Source organism: Artemia franciscana, chromosome 4 (genome assembly GCF_032884065.1).
Source record: "Artemia franciscana chromosome 4, ASM3288406v1, whole genome shotgun sequence".
Lineage (NCBI taxonomy): Eukaryota > Metazoa > Arthropoda > Branchiopoda > Anostraca > Artemiidae > Artemia > Artemia franciscana.
Window position 1 is genome coordinate 17,060,895 of NC_088866.1, and position 12,178 is coordinate 17,073,072.

Here is a 12,178-nt window from a genome sequence, read left to right on the forward strand (position 1 = left end):
TATAAGTTTATGGAAGTTTGTTACGTAAGTTAATTCTTAAGTTACGTATATTTTTTACTAATAAAAACGTTCGTTAAAAATTAAAAGTTCTAGTTGCCTTTTTAAATAACCGAAAAATTGGAGGGCAACTAGGCCTCCTTCTCCACCCCTTATTTCTTAAAATCGTCTGATCAAAACTAAGAGAAAGCCATTTAGCCAAAAAAAGAATTAATATACAAATTTCATTTTAATAATTTATGTGCGGAGAGCCAAAACCAAACATGCATTAATTCAAAAACGTTCAGAAATTAAATAAAAAAAAAACTAATTTTTTTAGCTGAAAGTAAGGAGCGACATTAAAACTTAAAACGAACAGAAATTACTCCGTATATGAAATGGGTTTTCCCCTCCGCAATCCCTCGCTCTTTGCGCTAAAGTTTGACTCTTTGCCACAATTCTACTTTTTAAAACAATTAAAAGCTTTAGCGTAAAGAGCGAGGGATTGCGGAGGGGACAACCCATTTCATATACGGAGTAATTTCTGTTCGTTTTAAGTTTTAATGTCGCTCCTTACTTTCAGCTAAAAAAAATCAGTTTTTTTTTATTTAATTAAGGAAAACTTCCAACGCCTATTACATTGTGCATTTAATACATACCATCATAAGCAACCTTGAGAAACCAAGTGTTTGGCTAAACCTCGTCTTAGTGGATTTCCAAAAAGCTTTTGACCTGGTTGACCACACTGTTCTAATTCGTTCACTACTGGTTAATTTTGAACTTGATTCTCTCTTAGTAAATATTGTTATGTCGTTTCTTTCAAATTGATCTCAAGTTGTAAAATACAAAATATTTTCTCTAGCCCCTTCCCTATATACTATTGAGTTCCTCAAGGAACCTTATTGGGACCACTTTTATTTTTAGTTGCGATTGACGATATTGGTAAGGAATTCCCCCAAAGGTGAAAATACATGGACGATTTTTCGATCCGTGAAGTATGTCACGGGAATGTTAAAAGTGACCCCCTCGAAATCCATGTTTCGGATGAAGCTAAGTATCTAAATATGACAGTAAATTGTACTAGATCAAATATAATGACGATAAATATCTTGAAATCCACTCCTGTTTTCCTTGACCCTTTCCCACATGAAATGCTTGTGAAACGTGTGGAACTCCTTGGTATCACAATTTCAAATAATCTGAAGTGGGACATGCATGTTTCAAATAGTGTTAAACAAGCAAATGTTTCATTATCTGTGTTAAAACTGTTAAACAAATTTAATTGCCCTAAGATGTATTCCGGTCTGGCATTAACAACTTTCAAGTGAACTTAGTGACAAAACTGAGTCGGTCCATAAGCGTTCGCTCAGGATTACCATGCACGCATTACCACGTTAAAAGAAAGGAAAGAAAAAATTTGTTTGTGTTTTGCTAAATTATTATTTTTGTCTCTAAAACACTAATTTGACCTTAATAGACCTCAAATGTTATGGCACAAAGATTAACAAAACTATTAAGATTGTGGCATTATCAACTTCTAGTCTAAAAGACTATACTGGAGTCTGATACAAAATTTATCCCCAACAAATTCATCTAGGCTATACTGGAGTGTAGGTTTATATCACCTTCTGGTTTTCTTCCTTCAGTGTTTCCTTGATACTATTAAAGTGTTAAGTTTTTTTTTTATTTACTTAAGGGTCACATCCTATAATTTTTGTCATCCTGCATAATTTTACAACCTAAACGGATCTAAACTAACTAATCTAACCGAATCTAACCTAACCGAATCTAACGAATCCAACCTAAATCTAATCTAACGAATCTAAACGAATCTAGTTTGGAAGTTAAAAATCATAACTTTGAGGCCAGAACCATAATAAGATCCATTCGTTCCGAGGCGACGTAATTAATAGAAGGTATCTGTTCTCTTTAAACGAACGACTGTGTATGTATGTTCTTTTTTTGAAAACAGCTCCATAATTTTTTGTTTCTAATTGGTAGCCTGGGATTTTTGGGCCTAAAATAACGATCTAGATAGGTAACTAGTTTGAGAAAAGTCGTTTACAACTTTTTTTTTAATCATATGAGTGATAATTCTGAGCACATTTCAAGAGCACAAATTACATTATTTTTCCCCCAGGAATGGCCGTATCGTTTTAGTATCTTTGACGCATGGAACAAGAAACAAAAAATCACAATGAATTGCAAACGAAAATATTGCACAGTGAAATCTGTGATTAGAAGACAAAGCAAAATTACAATGGAATGGCAAAACGTGTTAGTTTAGCGTGCGCGAGTCTAAGAAGGGTAAAAAGGAAGGAGGAATTGAGTTCATGCAAGAATTACTTCATTCAATTGAAACTGCTGATTTTTCACACTAGAATGAATAAGTGCTATTTTAGCGTCTGTAAAGGTACATAGAAAGGGAAAAATGAATTCAAGACTGAATTTCTTTACCGCCCTGGAATCTTATGAACTTACTTTTGTTTCCGTGAAGAATAAACAGAAAGAAGAATCAGGGTCGAATCTCCAGCATTTTTATTAGGGAGGAGGGCTGAGAGGGGTCCATATCCATACAGTCAAAGGGCTTAGGATTATATAATAATTTTTTCCACATTATTCGGGGAGGGGGCAACTGCCCCCAAACGACACCCCTGAGAAGAATTGAATGGATGCCTGAAAAAATCCTTTTGAGTGACGTCATATATATATGTTCATTCAAACAGCAAAATTTTACATCACTTTTTCTCAGGGGCGGTCGTGTTGTTTGGCATGACATTAAAGTTTTAAACGAACAGAAAGTATCCTGCATACGCGAAGACTGCAATACCGCTCAACCTCTTTCTCTTTACGCCAAAGTGTTGCCGATGCTTTACTGGAAGCAGTTTCTGTGCAATAAATGTACACAACTGATAATTGCAGGTGAACATCGAATATAAAAGTTCGATGTATAGCAATGCTTCGAGGAAAAAGGCTCATTTAGTGAATTTGGTTTTAAAAATAAAAGGAATTGTTCAATGCCAGCTAACGTTATTGCAAAAAGGGGAAGCTTTCCTCCCCTCAGCAGCCGTATCGTACACTACATCTTGCTGTCATCCATGGGTATATTTTACCAACGAAGGGTAAATACATATTCATCTGAATGTTCATCCGATTTTTCTGAGGCTCTTTTCATGGAAATATAGGCTGAAAAACGCTTTTAGACCTTAAGTAAGTACCCACCCTTAAAAGAATCCACTGGTGTGTTTGCTTTAATAGTTGGTGCTGAACTACATGATGCTATATATCTGTTATTGTTATTATGATGGTAAATTTTTATGGACTGTAGATATGGCTAGGGATGGGTGTTATACCACACGCAGAAGTGTCCTCTAAAACAGAAAGGCATATAAATACCTTTCAAAAGAGTTAAAGTTGCAGTCTTATCGGACATTGTGCCAGAAATTGACTCTTTGTTATGGCGGTATCTCTTTGTTTTTTAATGAAAATGAACACTAGATATGAAAGATATTGTTCAAATGAGCCTTCTTTCGATAATCTACGACTACTAGCTCGACACTACTCCTATGCGAAACAGCACAAATACGCATGCATGAACATCCTTCTCTTGAAAAATAGGCAATTTCTTATATTTAGAGATCCTAAATATATATAATCTGATTTTAGGATTTTAATCAAGCTCGAACCCACTATGAGTGTTGGTTAACCCCTTTTTGTAATAAAATGCAAATTTATCTATGTTAGTAGCTTATGGCGAGCAAATTGAAAATCAGTGCATTGGGTTCTTCTTGGCTCAAGGATTTGCTGATATTAGTTTTAAACTGATAAAGGCAATGCCATTTCCAATTTATATTTCTTGTTAAGAGACAAGTATTAAGCCAGACGTTCTTATATCAATGGGATCCGTGCTACAAAAATCTAGTTTTTATAGCTACAGACGATGTTTTTCCAGTGGTAAAACTACGAAGACAAAGGGAAAGAAAATCAGGTTTCGAGAGAACGTAAGAAAAAAGGGCTCCGGCACTCGGGATGCGGCAGGCTTGTATTATCTAATGTATTATCTCTCCGGCACTCGGGATGCGGCAGGCTTGTATTATCTAATGTATTATCTAAAATCAAAAAACTAATCCAAAAATTAAAAGCAAGCCAAGTTTTTCATGGAACTGAGTTTATGAAGAAAATCGCCCATGAGTACCATATGATTATGGACGAATGATTAAATTCCACATCCTTTGTTACTAAATTTGTTGCTGCAAAGTGGCTAGAACTCACACCCTTCGAATTTGAAGAAGCTCAATGCAGTAAGGGTGCAGTAACTAATAAAACAGAATGTATTATTGAACATGTTATTAGTATAGAGATATAGACAAATTGGTGAAAGACCGAGACCTGTATCCCATTTTCCTGCAGATAGTCTTTTCATGAAAATTTTTTTTTTAACTTTTTCCACAAAAGAAGTTTTTCAAAGAAAAGTAGAGCTGCATTAAACCAAAAAATGAGCTAAAATAAAGTCAAATATTTTTCTTACATATCACCATTACTAAACAAATGCTACTAACCATTAACCATTACTAACTCAAAACGAACAGAAATTACAATAAAAATAAAGTCAAACCGACACATGACGCGTGCAAAATTACAAAAGATTGAAAAAGACTCCGAAAAGGTAAAGAAAATGCCATGGAGCGAGAAACAGCAAAAATAACATTTAATTTCAAACGAAATTATAACTTAAAACTAAAAAATAACGCGATCCTTATGTTATTTCACAATTTACATATTTCAGAATGTACAATGGAATAAGAAGAGTGTTATTTTGTCGTCTATAAAGGATATTCCGGAAGAAGGGAATGTATTTACGTCAGATTTTACAATGAGTAATATTCTATATATATATAAAAATAAGCTGTTTGTCTGTCTGTCGACTGACGTCTTTATAAGGATTGGGCTGTATGTCGTCATGAAGTTAGTCATCATATACCAATTCAAAAATGAATGTATTCAAGCTGAAGTAGCTGAGTTGGTAAAGCGTTATGTTCCAGGTTCTAGGTCCGAGAGGTTCCAGGCTCGAACCTTGGCTTTAGCATTAATACAAAAGAAGAGAAAAAAAAGGTAAAAACTAGAAAAAAAAAACTAAAAAGAAAATTCTAAAAAAAAAATAAAAAAGCTAAAAAACTAAAAAAAAAACTAAAAAGAAGGTAAAAAACTAAAAACTAAAAAAGAAAAAAAACTAAAAAAAGGTAAAAACTACAAAAAAAACTAAAAAGAAAAAGAAACTAAAAACTAATAAAAAACTAAAAAAAACTAAAAAAAAACTAAAAAAAACTAAAAACTGAAAAAAAAACTATAAAAAGGATAAAAACTGAAAAATAAAGGAGAAAAAGAAAACTAAAAACCGGGACACAGGGAATATAAATGACGACCGGGACACTCAAAGAGAAATTACAGATTGGGACACTGGGACACAAATAACGACCGGGACATATAAATGACGACCGGGACACTCAAAGATAAATCACACACCGGGACACAATTGACGACCGGGACACAGGGAACATAAATGACGACCGGGACGCTCAAAAAGAAATTACAGACTGGGACACTGGGACACAAATGACGACCGGGATACTGGGAATATAAATGACGACCGGGACACAGGAACACAACTACAACGGGGACGCCGGGGGCACAGGGGGATATATAAATGACGACGGGGACACAGGGAATGTTCGATTAGCAATCACCATCAACAAAGCTCAAGGGCAATCATTAGAGTAATGAGGTATAGATCTGAATACGGATTGTTTTTCCCATGGATAATTTTATGTTGCATGTTCAAGAGTCGGTAAACCTGACAATCTATTTATATGCACAGACAATGGGACATCGAAGAATGTTGTATATTCGCAAGTTTTACGTAGTAAAAAACATGTATATATATATCTATATTCACAGGTGGGACAGAGTGACACAACTACAATGGCGCGTAACTAATATGGCGCGTAACGACTTAGGCGCGCGGGGGGCTTGGGGGGTGCGAAGCGCCCCCACCAACTAGGTGTTGGGGTGGCGCGAAGCGCCACCCCAACAGCTAGTTTAACTATATCAGAGGGCATAGACATTGAAGCATTCCTGGTTGTTACTGAATTATATTGCAAAATAGTTAAAGCAAAAATATGACACTTGGGAAAAAGCTGGGAAAGAAGTGTTTTTCTATCTACACTGTATTTAGTATTTTGGTATCTGCGACGTCATGCAAAATTGCACATGATTTTGAATAAATCGGAATAGCTGAAGCAAAAGACATGGAGAATTGTCTGAGGTAATGATGCACGAAAACAAAGCAGAACAAGATCTACGGCTAAAAAACATGTAAAAACAAACATCACAACAAATCCTAAATGAAAATAATGGACAAAGAAATTTGCGTTTAGAACATAAGTGATAGGGATAACCACATCGATTAGAAAAGAAGCAACAGTGAGAGTCACAACGTGTCCCAAAAGAAAATGCATCCTATAAAATGGATGATTCTTTGATTCAGTAGCAGCAAGGAGGAAGTGAATTCACGCCAGAATGTCTGGATTCCATCGACATTGCTGATTTGACACCTCATGAATTAAAACTAAAGAATAACGCGATGATGGCTGCATGCGTAATTAGAGAATCAAATAATACAAGCCTGCCGCATCCCGAGTGCCGGAGCCCGGTTGAAACCCGTGCTGACGCTACTACTCATTAAAATCATTGTCTCCTAAACTCGACAACCTCGCATCATCAGCCAAAACGCTAATTATTATTGCTTTGCTACTCATTAACTTACTCGGCACAAGCTATAAGGCTTACCGCTATTAGTAATAATAAATAATTGGATGAATATAAGTGGTTACCATTGACTGACAGTCGGTAATTTGGATAAATCTTTTTGTATCATTCCAAGGAAATGCCATCATAATCAATTTTCAAAGCATTTGACTTTTTTTCCAAACTGAAAAACGCAAAGAGACATTTAATATGTAATAACAATTGGAACTCATGTTTTGAAATTCCTACTTATGCTAAAGGCTTTCAGAGGTGTCTGATTTCAGTTAGCCCAAGATCTATAAAAAATATCAAGGGACCTGGAAGGGGAAGTGAATTTTCATTACCTATTTAGTCGTTATCTATTTACCTATTACCAAAGTTGTATCTATCAATCTCTTTTTTTTTTACTGCGAAAAGTGGTAGTTTGACAGTTTTCAAGAAAGAAGTATAGTGTCGTTTTCGAGAAAAAATGCCAGATAAATAAATATCAACACAATTATTCCTCGTTTAATAATAGATAACGAGATATTATCGTTTGCATATAGACAAACTTAAAGATATATATTAATGCATGCTCTATTGTGACCAAAAAAAGCTATTAGCGAAACTGCTATTTAGCGAAAATATTGTGTTATCCGCTCTAGCATCTGTAGCATCATGCTCTAATTTTCAGATTTGATATCGACCTGCTTTATACCATTTTTTGTGGCACTTGGTATTTAACTAGTGACATATTATCGGCAAATTTCATTTGCCGATAAAAAAAAATGATTGTTCTTATTAAGTGTGACTTGCTGGTCTAGGGATATGATTCTCGCTTAAGGTGCGAGAGGTCTGAGGTTGAATCCCGGACCACCCCAATTTTTACATGAAGAAGATCCGAAACTAGATACGTCATCAATATAGCGATCACTAAAGGTTGGCAGGCATATCAGGGACCGGACCAGATTAAATTAGAAATAGTCGCTTCCTCGTTTTTGACCATCTGGGGGGGGGGGAGTGGAAGGACGGTTAATTAGAAACAATGAGGTATTTTTAACTTACGAGTGAGTTATCGGATCTTAAGGAAATTTGATATTTAGAAGGACCTCGTGTCTCAGAGCCCTTATTTTAAATCCCGACCGGATCCATTGACATTAGGGGGAGTTGGAGGGGAAACCGAAAATCTTGGAAAACGCTTAGAGTGGAGAGATCGGGAGGAAAATTGGTGGGACAAACGTTACAATACCGAACAAGAAGAGACTACAGGAACACTGTATTTGCAAGTTTATCTTTGTAATAATTGCCAATAAACAAAGAACAGCAAAATTAATAACTCTAGTACCGAGTCTATTTTTAGGTTCCAACCTCGTCACAAGCGCCATATGAGCTCTTGGCTCGTGGCTCTTCTGACCTTGTCACTTGTGCCATATGAGCTCTTGTTTTTTTTTTTTTTTTTTTTTTTTTTTTTTTTTTTAGACGGGAGAGCAAGCAGACGAGGATGAGGACTCATCTGTAGAGGGAAGTCAACATGAGGATATGCAAAGGGGCAGTGGTCAGTTCCGTGAAGGCGAAACAATTATGGATTTTGATGATGACAATGGAGACTCCGAAGATGAGTACGAAGATGATTAATATTGAATTTTCAATGAAATTTTACAAATTAAAAAAAATAATTTAAATTAACTAGCTTTTTTAAAGTAGCAATTATATAAAAAGAACAATTTGTGAGTAAAGTGAAAATTTCGTCATTTAAATGAGAGAGTCGCGACATAAGTTTTTTTTTGGCGCTTATTTGGGGAAAGATCAAACCGAGACTGAGGGAACAGTCGTGAAAAAGTAAAATGTCGGTAAAGAAAAAACAGCATTCATTAAGCTAGACGCTGAAAAAAACTAAAATACCAAAAATACCTCGGAAAATGGATGCTGTTTCGAACATTTTATGACTATTCTATGACTTATTTTATCGCTACCCTATAACTATAAACATTCCCTAGAAGGTAAGAGCTATTTTACTAACAAGTGATCTTGTTTCTGAATTAAAACTCGGTGACAAGGTAATCTGTTGGATACCTATTGGTTGTGAAGTTAAGTCGTCTCGTACTTTGTTAGTTGATGACTCCTCTAGAAAAGTACGAAAAGCTTGCCGTATGCTGGATGTTGCAAAGCTTCTTATAGCCGACACATTCTGTTCCAGCTGTTTTTGGTGATGGTTACACCATATGTACTAGCGCTCCCTCCATCTTTGGCTCTTTTATCTTGTAAGAAGTTTTTATTTTGAACATTTCATTTGTTTTTGTTTTCTTCTTTATGTTACTCCCCAAGTGATCCTATTATTAAACTTTCTGATATACAAGAAAAAAGTAGCATTATACATTTGCTGATTATGTTGATTCTGAATCTTTTCTCCAAATTTTCGGTAGAAATTAACATCGCTAATTTTCATTCAATTGTTTTGAAGTTCTTGAACATATTCTTTTTTCCACTAAATATTCTCGCTGAAAATTAATGCCACTTAGGAGAGACTGTAACTGTAAGCGAGTTGCTAACTTATATTTATGTGAGGTAGAGCAAATTTGGATTTATGACATACTACTACTACTACCAACTCACTGCAGCACCAAACCGCCTGAGGCCAACATAGGAGCTGTGCACGCTCCATCCCATTCTACTTGAAGCTACCCCCTTTACACCCTCCCAGGAAGTTCCCATTCCGCTTAAATCTTTCCTTACAACATCCTCCCACCCCAACCGAGGACGTCACATACTGGTGAACAAAAACTTGGACTAATAGAACTCTATTGTTGCATTTCAAGGTTTTTTCCAAGGTTCAAGGTTCAATCGGGTTTAACTAAAAAGAGGAAATAACTAAACATTATTGTTTTTATCCTCAAATTATTTTTAGGGTGTAATGTGGGCTTTCCAGTTCCCATCAATCCAATAGCTTTTACCATTTTATGCATAACCACTTCAACCGAAACTTCATTCGGCGCATTTCGCAGTGCTTCCTGGCTCACTTCCATGTTGAATATTGTTCGGCAAATTGTTTTTTGGGATTCTTTTTTTCTGTTGGTCTGGAAACCCTGGTTTCAATTTTAAAATAGTTCTATTCGGAAAAATACCAGATATTTGACTTTTCATATAAGGTTGTGGCAGTGACGGCTTTTGGCAGTTTCTCCTACCTGTATATTACATGGCTGCTGAATGTGGGTCAGTTTGTATATTATTTATATACATATTTATACCACATAAATCAATAATGATAATTGTAATTGGACTATTAGTCACTAGTCCCACCATCCTGTTGAATGGGACTATTAGAAGATCTAAGGATCGGTACAACATGTACTTTAATTATTAATGAGTTAAAAAAGAAACTCTGTAAAGCATGTAGTCTATTTGAAAAAATTGAATCCAAAATAGGCCAAATCTGTTTTTCTTCTATCGGCTATTCTCTCACTGAGCATCTATACTGGGGTTTACAAACCTAAGAAAAAAATTTGGTTGCATTGATTTGTTGGACTATAAAATTGGACCAACTTTGATTTTCTCAAACAAGTGTGAGAATAAATTGACCAGACCAACGGGATCTCAATGAGCCTAATAAATCTTTGAAGAAGATAGTGGTTTTATCGATTTTAAGCACTAAAAAAATTCCAATATTTTTTCAAAAGTTAAATTCCTTCAGTTACATTTTATTCTGAAGTTTTGATTTTGTAAATTCAGTTTATTTTGTGTAAGTAAAATGTCCTACCTTCAAAGCCAAACTTTTAAGAAATGAAATTTTTTTGAATGCTGACAAAATTTTATTTTGTCTTTTCGAAAATCTGAACAAAATTTCCTTATTTCTCATAAATTTTTGGGAAATAATACAGGAAAACCTCATTTCAAAGCTGAACTTGATTTTTTTTTTCTAAAAGTTTTGATTTTGATGTTGCGTACTAAGAATTCAGTTTGCATCGATTCTTTTGAAATTCTATGGTAACTTTTTTCTCGGCAAGGTAGAATTTCTTTCCAACGCGGATAGATTGAGTTTGATCTTATCAGAACTGGAACTGATATTTGTTTTCCAAAAGCTAAATTCTTTCTGTGAAAATTTTCGATTTTTAAGTTTTGATTCTGCGTATTCCCTACATTTTTTTTTTAGTAAGATGTCCTAACTTCGAAGCTTAACTTTTTATAAATCAAATAATTTGGAATACTGACAGAAATTCATACAATCTTTTCGACAACCGAAGCAAACTTCCACATCTCTCATAATTTATAGGAAATAATACCGGAAATCCCGATTTCGAAACAAACGTTCTGATTTTTGCAATTTTTTAAAGAATTTTCGATTTTTAATGCCATGTAAAGGAACCGGGCATCTGAAAAGGAACCGGACACTAACAAATAAAACTTAAAACAAATAAAACTTAACACAGTGAACGGTTCCATACATGTTCATGAACCGCAGTAAATAGTCTTCTTCTTAAATTTCTTGCTCCGCAATGTCACCAGTGTAGAGGGAAACAGACGTCAGCGCCGTTAGTCGTCTCCAGAGTGTTATGTCCTGGGCGATGGTTGGAGCTTCATCAGGGTCAATGTTCCTGGTAGTGAGTCAACCGCAGATGACGTACGCCCATCTTGCGCGTGGTCTACCTCTGGGAAATTTCGGCCATTTGCACTTGGATCGAAGTTGGAGATGAGTCTGGCAGGTGTTTGAACGGGTAGGTGAAGTAGGTAACCGTATCGATGCAGCAAGCAAGCTTCGAGCTGCTCAGACAGGGATGACAATCTAAAAGATAGGAGGATCTCCAAGTTTTGTACCTTGTTAAACCATTTAACGTGTTCAATTTTGCGGAGGTGTTTCTTTTGGATATCATCCACCTTGATCATCTGTGTCTCTGTCAGGGGGCAAATTTCTGACAAGTAGACTAAAACGCTAGCTACCGAGACAGAGTGGATTCGTATTTTTGTGAGCCGGATGATCTGGGGTTTGTAAATACTGTCCTCGGAAGTCGGCATTCGCCTTTGCCACCCTTGTTGATATCTCTGCATCTAGATTTCCATTTGTGTATACAATTGAACCAAGGTAGATGAACTGCTTACCTATCTTGACATTCTGTCTACACACTTCTATAGATGTCAGGGGCTGGGTGATATCTTGTCCACAGGCATTATTTTGCCAGTAAATAGTACGCTGTCTTAATCCAGTTAAAAAAAATTGGGAGTACAGAGTTTGACGATTACTTCGTGCACACAACTTATTTCAGAATTTCTTTAATTGCTCATTGAACTTGTAAATAAATAACGCATCTGCAAATATGATATGGGAGTGTTCAATGTATCACCCGTAAGATGTAGTTCCATGTGTTATCCCGCAACTATTACCCATCGATCACTATTGATGTAGTCCTTTTTGAGAAGAGATCTGGAG

At 35.6% G+C, this 12,178-nt stretch overlaps 1 protein-coding gene across 1 annotated transcript in view; it reads left to right on the forward strand.

The window, feature by feature from the left end:
* LOC136026066 (uncharacterized) overlaps nt 1-8,441 on the forward strand; it is a 50,496-nt gene extending 42,055 nt beyond the window's left edge. Inside the window, exon 8 of the mRNA XM_065702258.1 lies at nt 8,239-8,441. Within this exon, the coding sequence (XP_065558330.1) occupies nt 8,239-8,394 (156 nt within the window). The 3' untranslated portion in view covers nt 8,395-8,441. The remainder of the gene's footprint in view (nt 1-8,238) is intronic.
* Nucleotides 8,442-12,178: the final 3,737 nt, after the last annotated feature.